The sequence below is a fragment of the Neopsephotus bourkii genome, unplaced genomic scaffold (assembly GCF_033783945.1).
Source record: "Neopsephotus bourkii isolate Nb327-2 ecotype Australia unplaced genomic scaffold, CSIRO-AGI_Nbou_v1 NB_234, whole genome shotgun sequence".
Taxonomy (NCBI): Eukaryota; Metazoa; Chordata; class Aves; order Psittaciformes; family Psittacidae; genus Neopsephotus; species Neopsephotus bourkii.
Window position 1 is genome coordinate 16908322 of NW_026900744.1, and position 27473 is coordinate 16935794.

At 40.9% G+C, this 27473-nt stretch overlaps 1 protein-coding gene across 1 annotated transcript; it reads right to left on the reverse strand.

Moving 5' to 3' along the window:
* Nucleotides 1-27473, reverse strand: SOAT1 (sterol O-acyltransferase 1). Its single transcript, XM_061345612.1, has 16 exons — nucleotides 27335-27473; nucleotides 23948-24077; nucleotides 15792-15850; nucleotides 10137-10285; nucleotides 9968-10027; nucleotides 9429-9536; nucleotides 7435-7717; nucleotides 6486-6564; nucleotides 5709-5790; nucleotides 4951-4996; nucleotides 3719-3848; nucleotides 3236-3333; nucleotides 2656-2754; nucleotides 2102-2237; nucleotides 1167-1312; nucleotides 1-307 (listed from the first exon to the last, which is right to left on the reverse strand). The coding sequence occupies exons 2-16, from the start codon at nucleotides 24069-24071 to the stop codon at nucleotides 251-253; spliced, it is 1656 nt and encodes a 551-aa protein (XP_061201596.1). The 5' UTR covers nucleotides 24072-24077; nucleotides 27335-27473; the 3' UTR covers nucleotides 1-250.

Here is a 27473-nt window from a genome sequence, read left to right on the forward strand (position 1 = left end):
TTTCAGCTCAATGTTTTACTGGCATGAAATGGCTCAAAGTGAGACAGCACATACTAGATACTGCCTAAAGCCTGTTGCAAACCAGGTCAACTGGTTTGCTTCAGTAATGTTTAAAAAAATTACAGTTTCTCCCCGGTAATCAGGAGGCACAACTTCTGTTAGAAAAATCCATAGTAAGTTAGGTCATTGGTCCAAACACTTGGAGGACAACTCTGATATTCTGCGATGACGTGGCCAGAGCACACCATTTTTACATCTTCATATGACATGACCATGAGCGTGGTTTTAAGTAGTCCAGGAATGAGGGCTGCAAAACATGGAGAGGCAGTAAGTTAGTCACAGGCCAACAGCACCAGTTGTGTGTGGTCCACTGAAGTCAAATTTCCCTATGGGAAAGATCAAATAGCATTTCTACACCCTGCAAGCCTATTATTCTTATCCTCACTTAAACAGTGCACGGAAGTGTAGCTACAGCCACAAGTTGTTTGCCTGCCACCCACCTTACCCCCAGTTCTGATACATCAGGTAAATGCTGCATCTAGCAGTACATTGTGTCAAGAAGCCAGCCATTTATGATGGTAAACTCCTGATTGAGGAAAAAGAAACTTTTAAAATAGAGTTTGCATGAGGATACCTTGGGTTAAAACTGCAATCAACTAGGACAGCAAGAAATTTTACATAGAACAGAATGTGATACCAAGAAAATGAGTTGTAAGTCAGAGAAAGTAACACAACTGAACCCCAAACTGACCATTTACAGGCAACCAGTTCTCACTGCCACCCACTCTAAGCTGGGAGAGACACAACAGGCTGTTTTTTCTGTGAGCCTCCTAGAAAGGTTTTCTATTGACCTCACTGGCCAACTGCTGCAGTTCCATTCACACAGCCTGAACTGCCTAGAATACTCACAAGTACTGGCTTATGTCCTCAGAAATTAAACTGAGGAAAACAAACCCTCACTTTCAAGTCGTGAAATACTATCAGCATAGAAAGAGCACTAATGAAAGCACTTTTGTTTGGCAGTTTCCAGACTAAATAACTGTAAATGATCTGACACAACACTTCCAGAAAGACTCATGCCATTTAACTTCTGCCCTGTCGCCACAGCATGAAGGAACAAGCCACTTGTGTGGTCAGTTACCCCATGGGAAAGATCAGTCACTCACATTTTCCACAGGGCAGTAGTGGCGAGCATACCACTCCTGACTATACAGGCAAATGATGACACCTTGGCCCAGGAAGAGGGAAGTCCACATGATCACGTTCCAGATGGGGCCCTTCCGACGGTCATTAAGGATGAAGTTGAAGACCACTGGGAACAGACAAAAAGAGAAGCACTGTTCAGAAACTAAGGATTAAAGAATCAAAGATCAACTCATTTCCTTGGATCTCTACCTCCCTTTATTTCATCTCTGGAGCAACAAGGCTGTTCCATGAGGTCAGGATAGCGCAAGAAAAATCTGATTATGCTTGGCAGTAGAGCAAATACTATGAGCTGATTTGACATTTACTTCCAGTAAGTTTGCCAATAATCTAGCCCAGCTGTATGCCTCTGGGGATCAATATCATTTGTATTATGCTGGTAACCAAGACATGCTGGCAGAGGTGTCTTAGGGTTTGAAAGCCCTGTAACTCATTCTAACTCAAAGCCTAAAATGAAATGCAAGAGCTCTAATTTCTAAATGGACTCCCTTCCTCACTGTAGTAGCAAAGACATACTTATCTTACACTATAACTCTAAAGAGGGAGATTTCCTGCTGAGAATTCAACTAAGATGTGACAAAGAGGAAGCACTACTAAGGTACTGTCACATGAGCAGCAGTGTTTCATATACAGTACTCTTCCTCTCCATCAACACCTTACTCATTTAAGTCTTCAGCTTGCAAACCCAGAGTGTGTGTGTGTGTGCGTAAAAATGTATCTAACTGAGCTACTTTGCTGCAAAAATCCCTTCACAAAGTTTGGACTCAAAATTGGAACTCCTAGACAAGAAACAGTTCTATGTGTTAGTGCCTAGATAACTGTCATCATTATCACAAGGGCAAATCATGCTTGTTATAAAAAAAGCAAACCACTCACATACACTCTCCTTGAAACTTACTTCCAAAACACATAAACAGGCAAAAGAGAACTGGATAGAAGAAGCCGAAGCAGATGCTCAGAACATATTCGTGCACAGCAGCTGATACTGTGAAGACAGATAGCATAGCTGCTGCTTTGAACTTCTTACCAAAAAACTGAAAGAGAAAATAATACCAAATATTATACACACATGAAATGCTAAGTGCTTTACAGAGAACTGTGGATTTTAGGTGTTTTTCTTCAGGCATATTTCTGATCTCCTGCATAAGTACTCATGTTGAGCCCACCCATGAACTATCTACCATAGCTCATCAAAATAGTGCAATGTCAGTTCAGACTGTTGAGTCAATCCTCATGTTCCTACATCTCAGATCCACATTCTGCAGACATTAAAGACATGGAAATGAACAATGGACCTCTAAAAGGCACAGTGGCTAACCACAACAGCTGAGGCAAGATTTTTTTTTTGCTTCTCAGTGGACAGTGATGCTGCATCTTGACAAATGTACTGTCTTCCGCAGTAGTTAAATGTTTAATTAACAAAACAAAAGAACACATTTTCTTGTTACTCACCCAAAGGAAGTCCCTGTAGGCATAGTAATAGAGCCAGTCATGTACTACTACGTTCCAGGTTCGGTAGTAGTTTGCATAGGAAGTGGAATTCCACCAGTCCTGAAAGCACAGTTGAAAGACTGTAAATGTCATTAAGCATAAAAAATTCTACAGGTATTTTATAGGATAACAAGTTGGAAAATATTGATCTGAATAATACCAAGCTAAGATAACAAGATGTGCCATGAAATAATTCTTTCCATTACACTTTCAACATTCTGCTCTGTATATCAAAGTTTGATTTCATCTCAAACTGCAGTGGCTAAGATACAGAATAAAAAGAGAGAAAAGAGCTACTGGGTAGGATCGCTGGCTTGTCCTGTTTGCTCACAGAGCATGTTACCTTAAAAACAATTCAGACTGCCAAGTGGAAGCCAGATAGATTTGTTGCTGTGCTGTAAAACTTAAGTCCTAGCAGCATAAGCCAAGTAAAACCCTGTGGATGCTTTGTTTAGTAAAACAGTCTTCAATTTCATCCTCCTTCCTTTTCATTAGGAAAAAGAATTTTAGAAGCTCTATAAACTGTGACTCCTCTTCTTACCTTGTAAAACATCCTATCTGCAAAGTGCAGCATCTCAGCAAACGCATTGAGCCAACAGTGAAGGAACGCAAAGAAAACCAGGAAGAGAATCAGTACACCTGAAAACAAGGTAGGTCCAGATTGATTTTGTAGTGTTTTCCCTTTGCCATAAGCAAGAGCATGTAATACAGTCAAGACTATTCCTATAGGTACTGACAGAGATGAACTTCATACTACCTATACAAAAAAGTAAAAGCATTATAGCTAGGGCTCCAAAGAGCCTAGATTTTGACTTTGAAGACAGCTAAATTTAAACCCAAGTTTTGGGTTTTTTATTTTTGTGCTGCTGATTCTAAAGGTTAACACCATAATGCTGTCTTAAATCTGTCCACAAGACCTCTTTTGCTGATCTCTTCCTGTCATGAATGCATTTCATATGAAGCACTTCCCCTCCCTTCTGCCTCTACCATAAAGATAAAAGTCACATGTGAATCTAGGTCATACCTGGCAGAATGGAGTTGAAGATGCAGAGGACCAGCCCTCGAAGATTGAAGGTTTCTTGACTACTGTTGCGAAACTGAGGAATGCAGAGTCTCACAAAGATGTAATAGGCATAAAAAAGTGAACCAAGCACCTGGAACAAAAAAAAAAATTGATTCCATTATAGAAATGCACAATTAACACATCACCACTTGACAACTCTGGGACAGGAACAGCATCTGCCAAAACAAGTGGAAATAATTTATTTTACATTGCTGTCAAATTCCCTAAGGGTTCAGCCAGAAAGTAAGCCACAACCATCTCTGTAGCACATTAAAAGCCAGGAGCAGAATCAACTTCTCTTTACTGCTACAGCAGCTCTAAGTTTCTCCTAGTCTTATCAATTCAGAAGTTATGACACAGAAGATTTGTGCCAAGGCCAAAGAAGGTACCCTTGATCTAGGCCCTAGACAAGGGCAGATAAAACAGATTTAACTACAGTAAGTATTTTTCCAGTATTAAAGCTTACTTCTCTTTTATCCCAAAGGGGATGTTTACAGCCCAAATCACCTCAGGCCTTCTCTGGCTAATGAACCCATGTTTTGGATTAGGGTCAAAATGCAAGTCACTGCTTTAAGTGCTCTGACTGCTGTAAGACAGGTGTGTGCTTTGCCACCCTCTTTTGCCAAAGAGGAAGCAGCCAAAGGCTTTTTCATGCCTTTTAATTGTTTTGCTTTTTAAATGCTGAATGCATTGTGTGAAAGTAAATGTTTCAAACAAAGCCACTACTTGGAAACACATCCACAGGAAGCTACTGAAGCTCACTCCAGAAATGTAAAGCTCAAACCTTAAGCTCAAATAAGCACTGAAGATTTGGACCCCAGGGCCTTGTTATTTCAAAATTGGTCCAAATATCTGCCGATAGGTAGCTGTGCCAGTGCATTACAATACAGTATTAGTGTAAAGAAAGAGGGCCGGAACATGGCTACTGAACTCCCCACATACATGTGGCTTTTGTTTGTATGGAATGGACTCTAAAGGCTTGTTCAAAGCAATTACTTCAGGGGTTTTTTTCCCCTTTGACACAACCATTAATGCAGCACAATCACTGTTTCTTTGTTTAGTCACGAAAAAGTATTCTATTCTGGTAAGCAACCACCAAGTAAACAATGATTTAATGCCAAAGGGAGAACTGCTGAGCAACACAGTTTAGATGATCTCCAAAAGTGCATTCTTCAGAAAGCTGCACTACTCACCTGTGCAAATTTGGTAGCTACATAGCCCCATCTTACTGTGGGATTCCTAGGGAAAAAGAACATACGATATCACATCTAAATAGGAGCTCAAAGCAGGAAAGGCCTCCCTTTGGTTATTGATTTTTACTTACCTATACTCTGAGAAAAAATGGGGCTTGAATTCTAGAGTACTTAATCTCCTGACATCCAAGAGACGACTGCCAAATTGCTGGTTCCCCCCTTTCAACTACAGCAGGACAACTATGGCAATTCCATAAATGGAAAAGTATCTGGAGGGCAGCATTATGCAATTACGTAGGAGGTGGTAAGCTGCCCAATAGTCACGTAAAGGATTGCTGACTTGACAATTGTCAAAGTGCAATCCAGCAAAGTACAGAAAAGTTTGGGAGTTCCCAGTTTTAAAGGCTTCAGCCTGCCTCCTCAAACTCAAGAGGCAGGGCTGCTTATTAGCACCACATAAAACACCACACAAGCCTACTGCAGGAACTGTGCATCACCAGCTACTCTGTAGCATGCTCTTAATTTGTTTCACTTCAAGTGTACTTCCCGAAGAAAAAAAAAACAGAACTATAAAGTCAAAATACTATTATGGTTAAAGTGAGTTTTCATGAACAAGTCCCACTTTTGCCATTTACTGACTTAACTACATATTTATGAAAGCTGTAACACATAAATTTAATCCATCACATCCAGGGATGCTTAATGTTGGCTTAAGGTTTTAGACTACTTTGATGTTCTATTAGTGTTGCTTACGTTACCTGGGATAGTTGTCTCTGTAGATAAGGGTGGGAGCAAAGAGGAAGTACAGGTACTGAGAAATTCTGGGAATAGGTACTGTGCCTGGAAGGGGGAAATAAAAATTAAAAAAGACCACTCTGCAATCTTTTTGCTTACTCATGATTCAGTTTCCCAGTACTCTTTCACAACATAGAACCCTTACCACATCAAAAAACTTCAGCCTGGAACTAAAGGTATGGGATTTGCAGAAAATAAATCAAATCAAGACAACCTGCCAGGCAGAACTGCCATGAAGCATAGTTTACAAGTGAGGGTGACTAACAGTAGTGCAGTGCTAACACTTTGGTACCACATTTATTTCCCAGAAAGATGAAGCTGTAAGGCCTGTATCAACATGTGGATTCAAGTTCTGCTCTGGCATGCCTTACTGAAAGAGCTTCTGTGCCTCTACAACTTCTGTTATTTCAACTACAGCACTGAACTGGAGGTGTGCAGGCAGCCTCTAAATACCTTTTACTCCTAAAAGCAGAAATAAGTAATCATGTTGAAGAAAGACTTAAGATGCAGAGATGACTTAGACCTGAACAACAGCCTAGCTCATTGCCTAATATCAAATGAAAAGGTTTAGGCTGAAATTATGATGCAGAAGGCCAGCTTAGAGCCTTGTGACACCTCCATCCAAAGTCACCTATTCAAATCCTACCTCTCCAGTTCAGAAGGGGAGCACACTGCAATTGCAGGGAAACAAGAATTGGTTATGCACTGCTATCAAAAAAAAAGGACAGCAAGTTACTCACCGGACTTGTCCTTTACAGAACATAGGACTCTGGGTACGTTTTCCCGGATGAATGAATGAGCCTTCATAACAAGACGAACCTGTAAGACCAAGAACATAGCAGTTTAACACTCTCGCTTTCCAAACTTCTCAATAAAGACTGGATCAAACATTTAAAGCAACATCTTCAACATCTGTTTCTCTCCAATTTACCCCTTTTACAAGGGAAGTCTTGAAACTGACTCTTTGAAGTTAGATGTGTTCTACAGCAATTACCACCATGCCGGAATAATGTGACACCCTGCATAAATAGCTGTCAAACAGGGTTTTCAATTTCACACTGAAGGACCAAAGGGAGGTCTAATCCAAAGTTAATTCTTCAAACCTATGCTCACCTCTGACCATCCTTATTGTAACTCCATGGTCTGACCAGTCCTCCACACTTTTGCACTCTTCCTCCCACTTCCCCCGAAAAAGAAAATTCCAGTTTCAATAATGTTATGACTACAGGACAAAGACAGTTCCTTCTTGGGAACAGAAAGGGAAACAGGAACCACTTGCTGACCACGTACTTCTGCTGTTCTTTTTCTTAGTTTTTTTTTAAGAGGGATATCATAGCTTCCTTGTGAACTATGGCATAACAGTATCTTAAAGTTGGATTCAAGAAGATAGAAATCAATGGAATTTCAGCCTTAAAGTATGTCCAGCAAAAACTCACAACAAAATCTTAACTATAGGGTAAACAAAACAACCAAAAAAAACAATTTTCCAAGTCAAAATGAAGTTTACTATCTACTTTTTCTCATTAGACTTGCTGCATGTAAGTCTGTTTTCAAGTCAAAGACAAATTCCATCTACAGCCCTGGCTTAGTTTTATGACTAAAAGTAACACTTGACTCCTTAGGAAAAAGGACACTTTCCATTTTGAAAACAAGGTTTGATACATCCAAAGAAACTGGGTAGGGACTTACCTGTTCCAATATTACAATGAAACGGGAAGCTGGAGGCAGGGCATATGATACAGCAATATAGGTTGGTCCCAGTCCGAGTCCAGCTGTTTGGAACAGTGTGAACAACATTCCATAGCAGAGAGAGCGGATTGCCCGACGAGAAGAACTGCAATAGCCTTGGGCCCACCAGACAAAAAGGTTGTATGGAACAGTAACTGTGGCACAGAACATGCACAGCCAAGTACAGAAGACGATTGGGAACTTGCCAAAAACAAAGACCAAGAGGTCAAATCCTAGGACCAGCCTAGAAAACAGGAGGAAAGAGATAGTACTTGGTGTCCATTGTTTCATTAGAAATATTTCTACTCCCCTAAGAGACCACAAAATGCAAAGCTTCCACATGATAAATTGTTTGACAGTGTAGACAGAAGTGACTGTGGGGATTTTCAGCTCAGAAACAGAGGGCAGTCTGTGGCAGACTTAAGTGACCAACCACAAGCACATCAGAAAGTGAAAGACGAAGGATTCATGCCATCAGTGCTGTTTAGGCACAGCTTACCTTCAAATCCCACATGGCTTAAGCACATCTTTAAGATCAGCATGTACTTCAGAAGTATGCTCAAGCTAATCTCTAAGAACAAGCATGTGACTAAGCAATCCACTGCTGAACCAGGGTCCAAAAGAGCTTTTGAGGAACACTCCCAAGACATCATCACTATTACACAAAGAATCAGTTCTTCACAGGGGTTTAAAGTCTAAAGAGGCTTTTCCCCACCTCTATAGGCATGGAGACGTTTTGATACTCAGCACTTAAATGTAGTTTAATTTTGCTTTGTGAAATCTGTAGGCATTCCACATGGATTCAATTTAGAGGTTACCCAAAAGGCTTAAGGTCATTAGACGGTCAGTCCAAATATGTCCAGCTGGTGTGCACCAGGTACTTTGGCTAATTAACCAAGCTTAAAACTAAAGGACCTTCAACCTTACTGACTATCAAAGTCACCAGTGCCTGCTCCTACGCATAAACAGCTCCTCTTTTCTGACCTTAGTTTAGAATGCAGTATTAAGCACACCAACAAAATTTATTTGTTCCCATGTGGAGGCTCAATTGCAAACCATATTCAAATTATCAGATCTAGCAGACAACACAGCAACAATTTTCTCACTATTTTAAGTAATCAGAGAATCCAGCCCTGTTTGTTATAGAGGTAAATATCTTTTCTCCTCCAATGCCCATACACTAAGTTAGGGTCAGCTAAATAATAATGGTGCATGAGCCTGTTCTTATACCTAGAAAGAGGGACAATTATTATAATGAAGATACAGGTCTGGTTTCGTACACCGAAGATCAGATAATCAACAAGATAAACATGTAATCCTACTTGTGTACATGGAATACAGCTTGCCAAGATACTGTTTAATGCAACAAGCAAGTGTGAGGAAACCAGTCTTTCATTCTTGTTTACAACTGGCTACCTGCAAAGCACAGTCTTAACCATCTGTGCCAATATCCTTGAGATTTTTCCCTAGAGAAAACAAAAAGTTCTATTTTTATTTAATGAAAAGTACAGTGTTGCAGAACTATCATTTTTAAGCAGAGGAAGGGCTGCTGAAATATTAGGAGTTTTTCTAAACCCAGCACTCCTTCAAGCAATGCAAGCAGCTGAAAGCTACCACTTAAGATATTCAACTAAACCAGTCTACGTTCAGTAATGACCTCCTCCTTTTGCTGGTCTTGGGATGAACTAAGCATGTTAGGCCAAATTGTGCTGGCCACAATTCTCATGGAATACCTGTAGGATATTCCTAATATCTAGCTTAAAATTACCATATACCCTGAACAGCAAATTTCTGCATATATTCAAAGCATATCAAGTTTAAAACCCTTCCTCCAACAATATCTCAAGGAAGTATGCCCCCTTCTTTTTGCTCTACTCTGCAGTTTCATGTACCTCTGGAGCCTTGGAAGCAAGCATTTCCCAGCCCTGATCCTTGTCTTTCTGAAGCATTCTTACCTTCCTTCATCAATGAAGTCTACTAGAAGCGTGCTGAGGATGAAGACAATGAGAAGAGCGATGAACATGTGGTAGATCGTCCTGATGTGACTTACTTCAAACAGCTCACTAAGGGAGAAATTAAAATGCTATAAGGCCATTCCCATAGCACATTACATCTCCAGTAATTTAGCTTTCAGAGTTCCACAGTTGGGTAAGATGACATCATTGCTATCCCAATTCAGGAGAGTAAAGTTAATGTAGAATTTGAATGCCAGTCTACACAGACACATCCTTGGTTTATCCTTAGACAAAGGATAATCAGCCATTATCTCAGCAATACTGAGAGGACTGTAATTACGGTTTACTTTCAGGGAAGCCTGAAGGCAGTAGTAGACATATTTTAGAAACAGAGAAGCTTGAACAAATTAGTCCACATAGGTTTGAACATAAGGGCACAAGTGGTGGTGGGGAGAACCCCTGAAACTAAAGCCTAGTTAGTTTGCTACCTGGAGTATTTTCAAACAATTTGATTGAAAATGTGGAGTTAAGTTACTCACTCTAAAAGGGATCTCCTGGCAGTAAAGATCTTCCCATGTTCTGGAGGGGCCCTTAAGGTCCTTCAAACAAAGAGGAGAACATTAGAGACAAGAAACAAAAGGAAATAAGAAAGGAAATAAGGCTTTCAGGCAACATTCTTATTATAGGAACACCTTAAAATTGACTTACCTGGCTTTGAGCAGTTCCTTCTCTGAACAGGAAGCTGGGAATAAGGAGGCTGAAGATGAGGAATCCAGGAGTGCTGATTTCGCCACCAAATTGTTCACAAATTCTGTGAAGTGACTGTCCACTTCCTTCATGAAAGCTGGCTTCAGTTGCTGACAGTAAAAACAGAGCAGAAAAGTGGTTAACAATCTGGATGAATATTTTAAGTGCTCATATATATTTAAGAAATATATTCGTATTTCTTCTTATCCCAGAGCAGGACAAAGCAAGGCATGAAGAAAACATTCCTGCAGCATCTGCCAACAGCTGGAGCCAACTTGGACAGGACTGGGGCTTATCCTGTCCTGTTCACACACCTCAGGCCAAAGAACTTTGAATACTAACATGTCTCTTCTTCATCAGATGCAACACAGAAGCAAAGTAAACACACTGATCTTCATATGTATGCCTGGAGGGGCAGGTATTTCACATTTAGAGTGCCAAGAAGCTTGATACATGAGCCCCAGAAAACATTTCTCAATTTTAACTAGTTACATCTTTAGCATACAAAATAAGTACAAGATGATTTACTTATAAGCCATTTAGTGTTTCTGAGGGGAAAATTGACCTTCTTGTGCTTGTGGCTAAGCAATTGCCATTGATTTTCTCACACCCTAACAGAGGTGATCTAAATGATGTGACTGTAAGAAGAAGGACCAAATTTACCCTGCCACTGCTACCACTGTTTGCATGAAAACTTTCATGTACCACTGAAATTACAGAATGCACAGAAAAATTTTAGGAGAGCAACGGATAGAGTAACATTGCTAAGTATTTAGACTGAGCAGTGACAGACAAAAACCTGGTAGGCAGCAGGACTGAAATTTAAGAATTCATGGGATCAGATATCCCAAGCTGAATCTCCTACATTCCCTTTTCTTCAGACAGCTTTACACAGGTTATCATCTCTACTAACAGCCAGTTGCGACAATGTTGAACCATTCTTAGCCTATTCTTAGTTTTCTTCTTTCATTTTAATAGACAAAAGTAACTTCTGAAGCATGTAGTTTACTAGAGGCCTCGACTTCTAAGGGTGCATCAAAAGCCAGAAATAAGCATCCTTCTCTACCATCTTTTTTGAAAAAAATGGGAGGGGGGAATAAAATATATATATATATAATTAGCTGAGGATAAAGGAGAGGCCACCCTGCTCAGAGCCTGCTTGCTTCAACTGGTAAAAGAGTTTTTCTAGAAAAAGAAAAACATTACTTAGCTCTCCCAATAATAAGTTTCTAGACAAGGGATATGGTTAATCTTCAAAAGGCAGATTGCAAAATGATACAATATTCTTACACCCCTTTCATCTTGCCTAAAGATGAGCATGTGTAATTCAACCATGTATTTTCCTGTCTGAAATATAGTTAATCTGCTACTCCGTCCATTACAAACTTTCAAAGACCTGATCTCCCACACCCCAGGCAGAATTTTTCAAATTAGATCCATTTAGGAGAAACTTAATAAAAAAGTTCAGTTACTTATTTCTGCAGAAAGTGCTACACAGAACTCTGGAAAGCTTTTTGCTGCAATGCAAATTCTCTTACTCTTTATATGCAGAAAGGATCCTGACATTTGAGTGGTGGCTTAAGTGTTATGATTAAAAAAAAAAAAAAAGGGTAGGCAAAACGTATTTCCTCTATGAAAGAAAAAGGCAACATGTGTTCACCCTGCTGCAGCAAGAACTTTGGGAATCTAAACCCCAAGATCTCTGGCACTTCAGAAGACAGTGATTTATAAGACTTCTGAGAATTCAGTTCCTTAATGCCAAGTTCTCAGACACCAAATGGCTTTCCCAATACTAGAGCATAGCGATGAAGCATGAACGAAAGCTAACCACTGAGTTTCTGAACCATAAGCCTTTCGAGAATGCTTTGGCATGTTCTCGAACCATCATCTTCAGCACAGGGGATTGGCAAGTTTCAAGACATTACTTCAAATCTATGCATACTGTGTTCTGTTTTTCTAATGCAAGTCCCTACTAGCAACATTTGTCTGACCATCCTTTTGCCTGGAATTTTTCAACTGGCCCCCAGATTCAAGGTTCAAGTTTTCCTACATGATAACTATCTATCATTTCATCTCATCTTCCTAATGATTAGCTGCTTTAGGAACATGTCTGCTTCCCCAACCACCTTCAGAAGTCGCAGCTGCTACCTACTTCCTTATCTTTAAGGCTGGAAAATAACAAAACCAAGAAATTAATTTTCAAGGAGAGAGCCTGGAAGTTGTGCACACAAAGTTTGTTTTTCGCTCAAAAAGGCATTTGTCACACTTGAGTTTCATCAGTAAGCGTTTACATCTCAGTGCCTCATATTTATGCTGAAGAAAAATGGAGCTGCATTGTTTTTTTGCTTAAAAAGAACAGATAAAGGTCTAAGAAAAGAAGGAAAAGACAGTTAACTGAAACTGGATCTGTTAGCTGCAGCAGGGATATGTTTGCCTCTCATAGAGACCTCATACCACAACTATGTTTTAAGGGGTCTGTTTCCACGATGGACACTTGTCATCCATGACAGATGCTTCACTTCCCCAGCATGCTTGGATTGATTTTATGCAGTGGATCACAAAAAAAAACCCAACAAGCTAAGCTAAAAAGCTCTCTTGAGAAGCAAAACTTGCAGATTAACAAAATACGTTAACAGATGATATATTCTTACAAAATGCTGCTGTCTAATGTGACAACAGCCAAGTAAGCGAGTTTCACTCTGGCAGAAGATACAGATGCACATAAAATAAGAAAGCCCTGAAGTCAAGATGCATCAGAACTTGACATTCCTGCTGTATCACAGCGGTCAGATCCAAAGACATCTCTTGAAACAGAAGTCACAGTAGAAAAAGCAGATTAATATTTAACTTAATAAAAACATTTTTCCCCTGTTTGGCAGCTGCCAGCATAGAATAAACAAGCTTCACCAGTGCTTACTGAAACAGAAGCTCTTAGGAGTTGGCTTCTCTTTGGTACCATTTTTCTGGGAGGCAGAGGATTGTGTCTGCAAGAGATGTGGACTTGTTTCTTTAAAAGCAAAAGGGAAAAAAAACCCTGAGTAGTTTGGAACTACAACCTGTAACAGAAGATAGCTAGTGCTCTCTGGCACAGCCTACTTTTACAGCATGCATGTACATCCCTACCAAAAAAGTCAAATAGAAACTTCTGCTCCTCTTGCAAACCTAAAATTTCCATGTCAAATAAAGCACTATTTATTCCTACAAAACCCTTCTTTTTTTTTCTTTTTTTTTTTTAGTCTCTCCCCTTTTTTCAGCCTAATCTCCTCTCAGCAAGAATTTAACAGAAATTACTTCCTTTAACTACATCTTCCCTTTAGTCAGCATTCTGCTGAAAATGTCCCCTCCTAATACAACCCTCCAGAGCTGATATCAACATGTGCATATGTTCAGATTGGGTATGCAGGGCATAATTTTTCATTAGATTAAATAAAATATAACCAGAGCATAGGGCCTATAGTAACTGTAAAACTGTACCACAAAACTGCACAGCATATGCTACGTTATCAACTATTACTTTTGCCATTCAAAGGGCAATCTACTTGAGCAATTGTCAGAGTAACCACTGGTGCTCAATAAACCCAAGTACATTGCACCCAGCCACCAAAAAAATGAAACTAAAGAGAACATGCTGCTCACCAGCCTTCACTACAACAGGGCACAGATGGACACAGAAATGTTTAGAAAAGCCTCTTTGTAGTTCTCCCAATGGACAGCACTTAACCAAGTTTCCTAAAGCATGCCTGAAGTCAGACAAAGAACTGGGCAGATCCATACAGCTGTCACCATTAAGTTTTAAACAAAAGAATCAGATCATTACAAAACCAAAAAGGGGACAAGTATTAGAAGATTGCTACGCCATAAAAAGCAGAAGCTGGCCAGTAATTGGTCACAAGTGAGAGAAAGTTGAGGGAAGTAACCCTGTACTTATAAAGAGAAAGTTGCAAAAGTTCCCCAGCATTTTACTTATTCTAACAGATTTCATAATTTTAAGTCACTGAAACGTGACCAACTGACAGAACACACAATTCTCAACTCAGCAAATGGATGAACAAAGGACTAGATTTTCAGAAAGGAGTGCAAATGCACTGAGGCATACTGTGCATGAATAACACCTAGCACCTACAAATCCCATTGAAATCAGTGGGAGTTGTCCGTGACCAGCACTTTGCAGAAGTAAGCATCTGTCTAGACCTCTGATACCCATCCTCTAAAAGGTTTGTAGTTAACCTTTGTTCAGCAGTTCACACAGCAAAAGGGTCAGATGCTCCAGGAATTTTGCAGTAGAAGGAGGTTTTTACTCAGCCTTACAGCTATTACTGTAGCGCTGGGGCACCCTAAACAAATTTGCAAGCTGCCTAACTCTGGGTTTAAAACCTGAAGTCCCCATGTTTTGGGAGAAACTTCAGTAATTAAACTGCCACTGACCCTGCTGGTTTTCTTCCATCCTCTTTCCAGCTAAGAAAACATTTATCTACAAACTAGAATGTCTCAAAGCTGGTGGACAGGAAAAAAAATAAATAAAAAATTAGAAACAACAGACAGTCCTGGAAGAAAAAAAAATAAAAAATTCCGAGATCAAGTTGTCCCCTTGCACTCAAGCAGTGTTCCCTGGAACTTATAAAGCAACACGTGCTTACAAGTCAGAGTTTTCTTGTGCAAGCATCTTTTGCCAACATAGTGATTTGCAGTGGCTGTTTTGTCTGCAGAGAAAAGATATGAGGCTTGCTCTATCATGTCCTCAGTAATAATCATTCAGAGAAGACAACACACAAAATAGAATTCAGAGCTGACTACCCCTTGAATGGGCTGAATTTTAGGAGTTTTAGCACAAACAGCAGTACATCCTTTGCAGAAGATATTTAAAAAAGACTAACAGGAAAACAACTCAAAGGTTCAAAATATTTTTCTCTGTCTTATAAGTTAACTACTCCCTAAAATTCATAAGGCTGGCACAATTAGCTTACTTCATCTTATCATGGAATTCTCTGCAGTAAAATTAAGTAAGAGAACACGATGATTTGCCCTGAAGAACATGTGTGCTACAAAACAATGGTTAACAAGGAGGGTGCAGTTCATTGTTAGCTGACTTCATTTAATTTGGGCATAAATCATCTTAACATACTCTAAGACAATGGCAGCTCACATAAACAATATTATAAATACCCAGCACTATTTAATTTTAGGTTACTGCTCACTGACAAAAAAAGTGGGACCAAGGCTCAGGAAGGTCATCTCCATAGCAAGGGCAAGAGAAGCTGTGGGATACACACTGTTTTTTATTCAATGGATAGCAGGACACAGAGCATTTTAAAGACTAAATATGCAAGCAGGCTAGCTGATAATCACACCACCAAAAGTTCGCAGCAAGGGAAGTTCCATTTTATTTACAGGCCTCAAAGTTCATTCTTATCTTTGTGTAAGACAACTGCATTTGATAATACTGTCCCACTTGTGCAGAGGAGAGGAAGAGGCAAGAAAGAGGGCTGTATAAAAGTCACAGCATTCAAGCTATGACTGAGTAGAGGTATCCGTGTTCCAGGACTAGTGACTCTCCAAAAGACATTCAGGGTCAATTATCCCACTCCTCCCCACAAGCAAGCACTAAAGTGTATTTACCTCAGCTTCTGCTATTAGCTGCATTTTCCTTGTTATCACATGGTCAACATCAACCCGGCCTAAGGAAGAAAGCAAATATTTAGCATGTGTATTTTCAGTGATGTGAGCTTCATGTCTGAAAACACAGAAAGCACAACACACTTAGTCACTGATTTTTCACTACTTCTTCTGACTTCTAGTAAGGTTCCAGTAAGTTCAAAACAAAGCTGCAGGAAATTCATGAGCTATGACCAAATATTTTAAACAGCCATTTAGGATCACAGCACTGTAAGACAGTCAACAGCTGATAACACGCCATATTTTCAAAAGCTTTATTTTCAGCAACTCTGCAAATCTTCCCAAGGTCCCTAAACATGTTCAGCCTTGAAGCAGCGATAAAAACAATACTTCAAAGGTCATATCCAAGTGTGCTGATCTTTTATCAGAGCTTTATCTTATGTATAGTGAAACAGACACAAGATTAAGTTGTCTGGAGGTCTCTACATTGCCAATGACAAGGTAGTCAACGACTGTAAAATAACACAACCAGCTTTGAAGACAGGCTAAATGGCAAATTGGAAGGCTATCCTGTATTCAAATCTGGCTATTCCCCCTCCTTTCATCCCCCCAGGAGAAGTGCTAGATATCAGTTTGACTGTATCCTTCAATATGTTTCATTACTTAAGCAAACAGCTAGGTCTAACCACACTAGGAACATCATTTGATTCTTATCATTACTAATGCCGCTGGCTAATATGTAACTCCTCAGATAACCCCTTTCTTTTGCATAAAGAGCTATACAGATCTGAGATGCCTCTGTTATACCAACAGGAACAACATAAACAAATTAGACATTTCAGACTAGCTGAATTTCAAGACAAGGTTTGTCTGAAGTGGTGGTAGAGTGCTAGCATGCAGCTGGCTTTTCACTTCAATAAAAGCGACATGGAAGAAAAAGTTACTTAAAACAGTCTTGCACATGAAGGAAAAGTAAGATTAAGGCAGCACTGTTCACCGCCCTAAAACATCAGAGTGAAAAGACAGCAGCAAATCTTGTCTTGTTAATGTCCTTTGTCAATTACAGCTACAACAGTACCTTACGCTGGAACAATGGCTAGCATTACAACTTGCATGTTCAGTTTCTAAGTAGCACATTTCAAAAAAAGAGGGTACTGAACTGCTTCCGTAGTAATATTCCAGGGAAGCATGAGCTAACAGATTTGCCACAGAGATGCTAATGTTGTGTTGTGCTGCTGTGTGACAAAACAGACTTTAGTGATATCAAGGCTCATAACACAGCCTTCTTGTCTTGTCCTCCTTGTATAAGCACAGCCTATGCACACAAAATGCAGCATGTTGTTTTCATAGGAATGAGTGCTTCTGTGATGCACACTAGTCTGAAGGTGTTCTTATGAGCAACCAGTTGTAAGAAGTTTAGATTGACCTGCTTCAGAGATGACTCCAATTCCCATACTGGAAAAGAGTTAAACGAAACAAGAGACTTTGTCTCCAATAAAACTATGTTAGGTTGTTAGCATCAATTTCCTTGTCTATAAAAAATGCCACACAAGCTATAGATTTAAGAACAGACCAGCAAGAACAATCTATTACTTAGAAGCCTTGCAATGCAACAAACAAAGAAACTGCTTAACACCATCAGTTTTTGGCTCTACACAAAGATAGACTTTTACAAAAATAGGATCCCTGGTTGCTATGCATTTCACCTCCAAGTAAAAAAAAACAAAACCCCAAACCTCAGCATTTAGGCTCACCATGCTGTTAAACTCAGATTGTGTTCTGCAAGTGTAAGATGTAACTACAAAGTTCCCTGTCCACTCGGCTCGTGCACTTTGCTTGTCTCAAATGGATTCTTTCCCAGTTAACTAAAAAAACCTCAACAAACCAAACAGGTTGTTGCACAAGCAGAACTCTATCCCCTTCATATTACCTCAACGGCTCTACTCCCTCACTGTCCCATTCCACAACTGTATTCACAGTGCTCGCCTCCCATTATTACTGTACTAAGAACCGCCTTGCACTCACCTGCTAGAAAGCAGGCCAAACAGAGCCACTGAGCACACAGCACAACTAACCTTCCCCTGAAAAAAAAATAAATAGTATTTGTGTCTCTTATCCAGCTGCCAGTCTCTAAGACTATCAATTTTGCTTAAAGCTGTCCAATGTGGCCAAAGAGAACAGCTAATGAGGCTTAAGGGACTGCACTACTTTCTTTGTGAGCTAAGCTAAAAATTAATCACCACTGCTTTGACCATGTATTTCCTGTCAGACCTTGCATTCAAAGCCTCAGTTACTGTATCAATCCAAGAGTGGGTCACTGGAAACAAAACATCCTTTTTGACTTACAAAGCCTTATGGATGGATATAGTTTCACAGATACCTAATGTACAGCTGTAAGTGTTGCACAGGAAACGAGGCCAGTCTCTGACCTGCTGGTATTGTAATTGCCAAATTGTGTGTAGTGTCCTCCCTATCACTTTATTCATGCACACAGTAATGTATATGCACAGGCTAGACTAGACACATGTCATCCTTTAAAAGGATTTAAAAAAAAAATAAATCAAGATCTCCGTGTCTTTAGTATATGCATCTCAGAGTAAAACCACAAGCTTACACCTGTAAGCTTATTGCTTTTTCCAGAAAAAGGAGCCTCCTGTAAAAGAAAACCCAACACAACAACTCATTCTGCTGTATTGCATCACCCCATAAACCCAAACTGTGTCACAAGGCAGATACCAGAGAACATATCATTTTCTTGAATCATTCATTGTGCAAGCTGCTACTTATGTTCTGTGAGGTCACTGTAGAACAGAATCACCACATGATTTTGAGTCTAAAAAGAATTGCACATTGCCATGAAGTCCAAATCTTCATTTTCCTTTGACACTGGCAATGAAGACTATCACTTTGGGTTTGCAATATCAAGACAAAAATGAACTCAAGACTGCACAGGACAAGCAAGCACATCTTAGCATTTAAAACAAGATGGGATATGACTTTAGAAAACAGGAAATATCATTAAAGTCATTAAGGAAAAGAAGTCTCCTTTGAAGACTTGTATGAAATAGTAGCAAATTTCACAGCAGACTGAAGTAGGGTTTACTTTGAAATAGCTTTGCTCACAGAGAGAAGTTTTAACTTAATGAGAGTTGTGATCCATTCCTATCAGCAAAGGCACTGATAAGATATTTAGCTGACCACTTGTGTTGGGCTTGTAGAAACTGATCCCTGCAGGATGCGACCCCGCTGCACAGCCCAAATTCCAAGCAGGTTCAAAAGTTGGAAGAAAAAAAATTGAGCAATTTAAATGTAAGTTTTGTTTCCCTAGGAAACCAGGCTAATAAACAATCACCTGAAGATTGAGAAAGCTTTTTACTGTTGAGAACTTGAGCAACTTTAGTTTCATAAAGGATTTTCAAACTACCTTTCTTAAAGGATCTTGCTGTCCCTTTTTCAACCTAATCCTGTGCATGTTATAGGTAAACGATATGCAAGATGACTAAAGAAGCATCCCATTCCTATAATCTGTTAGTGTTGCTTGGGATCCAATAAAATCAGCTCCTACATGAAAAACTAGCCAGCACTCTACTAAGAAAGCTCTCAAAAATTAACTGTGTTCAAAAGAATTAATTTTATTTAACCTCTACAGTCTGCAATTACCACCAAGGGCACATGTGGGAATAAGTCATTTGAGTAAAACTGTGGCTTGTGTGCAGTTACAGTTCCTGGCTGTAGTGACTTCACCAGCCACAGAAGCTGCCTGCAGCCCAGCACTCTGAGCCATTGCCACTCCAACTATTTCTGTGTTGTGACAATAACCTTATTATTGAGCAGCTAGAACAACCCAGGGAGACTACTGCTGTATAAATCCCTGCACTGCATTCAAGACAAAAAAAATGCCTCTTCGCAGAAAAGCTAGAAAAAGCACATGACCGAACTTCAGTTTGCCACATGTGCTACAAAAAACACCAGCTCTTGGAACATCCAAGCACACCACTCATGGGTCAGAAGCATTTTCCCCTAATGATGTCAGGATCTGTTTAGTTTCAGGATCTTCATGGAAAGTCACAGATACAAACTGTACCAATAGTGCCCTTCTCTAAAAGGGTTTAAAAATATTATCTTCATTATTTCTTGATTGGATAACTCACTATTCAAGAGGTTAAAGCAATGTAGGCAGAAAGACTGCATTACTGTCAGATGCCTGGACTCAGACTCCCTCTCTAAAAACACTAAAGATGTTATCTTAAGGAAAGCAATGTTAAAGCCAACCTAGCACAAGGCTACTGTAAAGAGAGGAAGTCTTCCATATCTGGTACAACGTATTTTAATAATTTGATGCTAATAAGCCTTACTCTAACTTACAGTAATTTATGTGGCCATTCAGCAGACAGAGGCAAGTTATGACTGGATTGCTCCAGAACTCATTTGATCTGCTTGAGGAACACATAGGCCATAGGCAAGTGCACTGCAGTTGGGCAAGAAATTCAGTTTTAAGTCATTTCTGCAGGGACACAGGACCCAAACAGCCTCTTCACTAGCAGAAGAAAACACTGCATTCTCTACATCATGCCACCATACCCACAGGCTCTTCACAAGATATTGCTCAGTCTTCAAATCCACAGGTTGCAAAATATGAGAGCCTAGAATCACCAGAACCCACCTAGTCTCAGACAAGACTGCTCCGTTTGATCCACCTCCTGGAAACAGATCCAAAATACTCAATTCAAGCAGCTTAATCCCAATTTAGTAATCTGTAAAACACAGCCTGTTGATAGAATGAATGAATGCTTACTGTTGTGAGTCAGACAGCAAACCCTAAAGCCTCCCAAATTTCTCTCAGTCTCAGAGCTCCCTCCTTCTACATCTATCAGTAGGCACATACAATTCACGCAGTGTCAGGAAGTTTGCCCTGAGACTGATCAATAGTAATCTCTTCAGTGGAAGATAATAAACCCTTTCAAAGATTAGCATTACCAAACAGGCTTACACCAAACAAAGATATGCCACGTAGTTTGTTTGCTGATCAGTCTCCAGAGACACTTCTAAACCCTTTCTGATTTCTGAGGAAACAAAGGTAAACTCCAAACCCATCAGTTTACTGTTTTGAATGGTCTCATTTTCGTATTTTAGAGGTGCTCAGATGTGTGCTTGAGAGAACAGCCTTTCTAACCTTTCAATATCTGCCCATGCAGTTTCTATTATGTTAATTCAGGTAAGTTTCCCTGCAACTGGTGCTGCCCAATATTAATATCCCCTTAAGCAGAACAGTTTCATATTTCTTTATGTATCTCCACCTGAAAACATGTAAGACTAATCTTAAGGAAGCCCTTCTTCTGACAAGGGATTATGGCTGCCTAGATCACCTTCTATTGCTATCCCAGGAACGAATTAGTTGTTTAATTATGATACTGGAGCCAGTTCAAGGAAGATAAGTGATATATGAGACTGAAGTTCAGCTGCTCTGTCAAAGTGAAATCATAGCCTGAATGTTTACAATATACAAACACATCACAGGACAGAAGGATTCTTCTGGCAATCTCAAAGCTGTCAATATTTCCACGTTGCTATAAATCTGGGGGTACCAGAGTACAAACTATTCAGTCTTAGAACTCAGGCAATGAGTCAGTCTTCAGAAGCACTGGTGAGGCAAGAAAGAAAATAATCACCTAAATTATAAAGATGGAATAATCAGAGTGAACATAGCTCTAAAGACAACATACAGATTAAAATTATTCCCCTAAATAATTTCAGATCTGCCAATGCATTTGAGTTTTAATGAAAACAGGATTAATGGCCTAGAACTTTCTGTAGAAAGTTCACACACTTCTGAAAGCAAGTCAGTTGCCTTTGACACATTAACTGTTAAGTTAAAAAGCTGATTGTGTTTGCTTATTGGGGAGAATAAAGGGTTAGAAATCACATTAGCTATTTAGTTTTTCCTACAGAAATAACTACCACAAAGACAATACCATACTCACCTGCATACAAGACACTGTCGTGACCTGGCTGGAATCCCCTGACTTCAATAAACACTCATCTTCTCTAAAATTCTACATAACAGCCAGCGGTGCGCTACATTATAAAAAAAGATGTTGCCAGAGAGCAGATAATTAGCCCCATGCTGCCTTTGTACACATCAGGGCTAATGCCTTAGAAACAGCTATTCAGAAGTGAATAACTAGGACAAAGGAAAGCGAGAAGTCAATGGTTACTTCTGAGAAATGCTTCCACCTCAGCTATTTGTTCACAGAACGGCCTACCTAGTTATGCAAGCATGTTGGACTACATGAAGAGGCCACTATCTGGAACATGTGAGCAGTTCAACTCTGTAAAGCTTCAACCTTTGTGTCAGAGCTGCTAATCTAACCCCACTGTACGGGGCAACTCAGGACCAGAGGAATGCATCTTTCACCCAGACCTATAATGTGGTCAGGCATCAGATTTGTGCCTCCTACCTCCCTGTGGCATTTCTGTTGTCCCCATCACTGAGCTGAACAAAGAGTCTACAAAAACTGAAGTCTTTATGACACTTCTGCTGAAATGGCAGCAACTCCAGAAGGTTAAAGGTACCTAGTCTTAACTAACCAGGATCCCTCCCTGCTGCCCCTCACTGCAGTTTGCACTGTATTAAAACACACTTGCATTATTAAAAGCCAACCCAGAAGGCACACATACACACATGAAAGCTCAGTATACTTCCAAGAGATCTACCCCAGAATGTTTACTTGCTACATACAAACAGTATTTCACCTGCAGTGAAATTATGCCATGTCTCGGAGGTATTACAATGAAAGGCTTTTAAAGACAGGCACACCCACCTATAAAGTGCTAATTATAACAGCTTTATTTATTCTTTACCAACAAGCTTGCAAGAACTCAAATTCATGCGTAACAGTTAAGGTGTTTCCATACATAAAAAGGTAGAGGTCTGCTTCTAAACCCATCACAATCGTTTTCAAGTAGCCATCAACTACAGGCAATTTTCTAAGAACAGCATTAATGGCACAGTCCCATTTGATTCAATTAAAATGACCATACCACCAACAGCTTAACACCCCAGTTCTCCAAGTAATCTGTGGGATGGCTTTCTTTCCAACCTATTTTTTGCAAAAAGATATCTGACTTGTCCTAAACTTAAATTTGCTCCAACTCCTGTTTCAGTGGAAAGTACTGTGAAATAGTGACAATATTCAGAAGCATACCAGCAAGAATTCTCCCCTTGACCCACTGGCACCAGGTTTTTGGAACTTATACTCACATGGCACACTGTTAAACTAGTCAAGCTTTTTGCTTAGTCTGTTTTCCAAAGAGAAAGAAAACAAGCTGCAATTTCACCGCTAACCTCCTTATCACTGGGCTGGAATGTGGTAGAGTATAACCCAGGAATTAGAGGCAGACACAGTGCCCACAGAGTCCACAGGCAAAACTGCTCATACTGCCACACAACTGTCCCTGCAGCTCAAGGGACAGGACACAGGCAGCAGAGACCCTTCCACAAAGCCAACTATAAGCCACATAACTTTTAAAGTAACCACAATACAAATGAACACAAACCCAACTGTTTATTGCTCTATTTTACAGCAGCCAAGGTTCAGCCTGGATAGAAAAGAGCTGTTCTCACATTAACAGAACCCCACAGGAATAAAGAATCATTTTTTGTGGCATCCTATCTCCATTTGTCTGTCAGGATGGAGATGCCAGGTTGGCATGGATGTTAAAGACACCTGTGTTCAATCCTGAGAAAGCCACATACTTAATGCTTGTAAAGGAAGCAAGGTGAAGTACCCAGAAAAAGTATTCACCAAAAAAGTGTTTATCAGGATTATTCAGAATTGTTGTCAAGATGCATTTGCACCATTTACAGCATTAAAGCATCTCCTCCTCATCACACACAACTGTCCTGTGGCAGTTAATCACTTTCTTTACTCTAGATCCCTGAAAGCAGCACACAGAAGAGAAAGTTTTGCAGGATAGCACTTCCAACAACCTACACCTGCTGAAGATGTGCAGCTGGTACACAGGGATCTCCACCTTGGCACCCTTCCTATGAGCAGAAACATTGAAATGAAACAGCAAAGAAGCAAGAGCCCTGAGGTAGAAAGGACACCTTAGAAGAGGCTGCATGCCAGAGACATAACTAACCCTAAGAGTCTCACCATTGCTTGAGTTTTGAAATGACCTCTCGCCCTCAGGTCTCCTCTGTGTTTCTTCATTCTCAGGGGTCTTGGAGGTTGTAGTGGAGCCTGAGGGGCGTTTTCTTATGCAGTCTTCACCTGCCATTGTTGCCTAGGTAGACAAGAAAAGGATAGCACATAATTAATGACAAAAGAAACTAATTTACTTTTCACATTGTTCAAGAATAAATTTACATAGCCTTCTTGACACTAAACTTTCCTACCTCCATTATGAACTCAGCATAAGGGTAGGGGAAGTTAAGCACACGCTTGTATTAGTCACTTACTGTGGATCACACTTCCTCTCCCTTACTATAAGCAGTAAAGGAACAAAGTAACCAAACAAGCTTCCCCATCAAAGTATCTCCCCACAGATCCCCTCCCAGACCTTTAGTTAAAATGACTTAAGACTTCATGAAATCTTTAATAGGCCGAAGCACCCTTGAAAATGCTGATAGTCAGGTCAGACAAAAATTTGTCTTCCAAGAGATCTGGCAGGTTTGCTTTGCAGAATCACCACATTATTTTGCCTGAGTCAGGCCCCTTCCTGACAAGTCTTCAGTTGTTACTGAAAGAGGAGCTTCCTCAATAGATCCTTGCGCTCTGCTTGGCCAGACAATGGTTGTGTTACAAAGCACAGAAAAGCAGGAAGAGAAAATCAGGTTTGAACTACAACAGATTCAATTACAAAGGTCACTGCTGGGGATAGGGCTGCCAGTAGTGAACACCTGTAAGCACCACAGCCAGGCTGAAACCTAAATTTTAGTTAATGAAAACGGAAGAAAGAGATTCTGGTGTGGTGACAAATGGACATTGCAGCATACTCTCCAGGAAATTCAGCTGAAGCAGCTCTCAGATGTAGCTACAACCAGGGACACTTTTCAGAACTGGACTTCCAGAAACCCACACAGGCATGTATGTAACCACAGTTTCAAACTAACACTTCTTCCTTTTGATACATTTTATCTTGGCACAGACTCTTAGACATGCGTTTTGCTGCCAGTGAACAGAATACATGTACCAGCACAGATGAGCTGTTAGAGACAGGAAAGGAAAATTCATGCACTTGCAGGAAAACTAAGACAGCAGAACAAAATTATTTAAGGATGGATTTCCTCAGAATACGGAGGCTGGCACTTCTGCAAAAGGGAAGTAAGACTATGATCAGATGTTTTCAGGACTCTGCTTCCTATGTTTGTCTCTCTAGTAGAACAGTCTCTCATTTTCCTTTCAGGCATCACAGCATATAGGGGGAAAACCCTTTTGCAACACCAAACAACAAATCACTAATTCAATAACCAACACTATTTCTGGCAGCATGGCCCCTCTTAGTGCTGTCTCAAGAGATCACAGCCAGGACTACAAACTGTAAAACAAAGACCATAAAAATGGCAAACTTCCCAGCTGGCTTTGTACAACACCTGATAGCTATTGTACATATTATTGTACATACTATTGTATTTTACATACTGAAAAAAAAACCCCACTTAAATGAAAAACAAAGAAAGAAGAATGTGATAAATCTTCCTGCAGTAACCATGCTAACCAGTACAAAAAGGTAGCTGGCAGGACATACTCACTTCCTACCAGCTCTGCACACAGTTATTGCTGAAATGCTCCTGCCTTTAAACATTCATCAGTCACCATCATGAAGACATTACTCTTTCCACTTCCTAACCTTCCCACAATCACATTAGAGCAAAGGATCATTTTGCCCACCTGGGGCTTCCAACTACCTGGAGATGCTGGACAGGCAAACATTTCAATCTTCCTGCTTTAACAGAAAAGAGATGCCACAAATCCTAACACAGGCTAAGAATGGATCAGTCTGTCACACAACAGGGTCTACAGAAGAGTGGAGGGACAAATAAAGCTGCCTTATAAATTCATGCACTAACAAAGTACTCCTTGGGCCCCTCCACTGCCTCCTCCTCCAAGCTGTGTTGTGAGCCACATCTGTTCTTAAAGGTACAGGTTTTCCAGCTCTAAGACAGTCACAAGTTTAATTCTCTTCTCAGTACACTGTTCATCACCTTCAAGAGGTGAAGAAGGCACTCCTTCCTCTCCAGTGCACAGCTGTTAAGAGTATCTCACTAAAAGACTATCAGAAAGAAATCAGAAGTAGAGTTTGAGGATGGGAGAAAGAAAAATCATGGTGGGGGGGGGCAGAAAGGGGGGGGTAGTTCAAGCAATTAACTTAAAGAGGTACTAATTTCAAATAGATTTTTCACATCCAAACAAGAACTGTGCTAGGGGAAATACATGAAAACATTCTCCTGGTCTAGCTCCCATATGATGAGAGGTGTAACATTACACTACCTAAGCAACCATCAGCACATCAGTGCACACAGAGGGCATCAGACCTCCCCTCTAATCTCTGCTAGAACTAAATCAATCATGACACAATGCCAGGGTAACTTTTAAACGTTTACTGTAACCATCACAAAAAGAAACTGCCCCTCACCATTCGTAACCAGTCCTTCCTTCCCCCACGCAGCACTTGCAGGATATGCAGGACCACAAATACATCCCATTATCAGATTTCCTAGCAGAAACTCCCTGATTTTATAGGCATGACTGCGTTATGGTACTCGTAAAAGGCCTGAGAAACCTTGAGTTGCTCCATCTCCCCTTTCGAAACATTGGTAATTGTAAGCATGCCTCAGGAGACAAGCAACTCGCTATAGGAAGTAAATCTTTGCATTTCAAAAGCACAGTGAGGGCACATCTTCTACCTCCAAAAGCGCTTACGCTAATAACCATATCCCAAGCACCCTTCATATTTTTCCTTCTGCCCCCAGGGCATAACATCAACTAGCAGAGCCGGTGTGATACATGCTCGGTACCAGCAGAGCTTTCTGCACACTGGGCTGGTCCCACAGCAAAGTTAAGGTCATTCCACAGCCCACCGGCAACGTGCAAAATCAGAGGAACAGAAAAGAAAATAGATTAAAGCCCAAAACCCGCAGATAACAATGGAAGCTGCTTAAAGCCCTGCCAAGACTCAGAGCACACCTGAGACCATGAGTGAGCTACCTTCCCCCCTAACATCCTGGAAACAACCGCTGAAGTTATGCGGTGGTGGCCGCAGCCAGCAACGAGACCCACGCCCCCCGACACCTCCCCCAAGCCCCAGCCCTGAGGACGGTCCGCGGGGAGCTGCGCCCCTCCCCAAGCCGCACGGCCCTCCGAAAGGGCTCCGGACACAACCGCCTCCCAGTAAGAGCACCGCGTCGGCAGGACGCCGGTGCCGCTGGGGTCGGTCCGGGCCTGAAGCCGGCAGGGTCGGCGGGCCGAGCGGCCAGGCTCCCGCGGGGCACACCAGGCCGGGGGCAGGGAACGGCCGCCCTCAACCCGCGGGAGCGTCACCTCAGGGCGACCGAGCTGCTCTGCTCAGCTCCGCTAGCGCCGGCTCCCCGCTGCCGCTTCCCGCCTCCGCCACGCGCCCGCGCGCAGGGGCCTCTTCCCGGGGCTCGCACACGTCACCGCGCAGAGGGAGGGGGGAGCG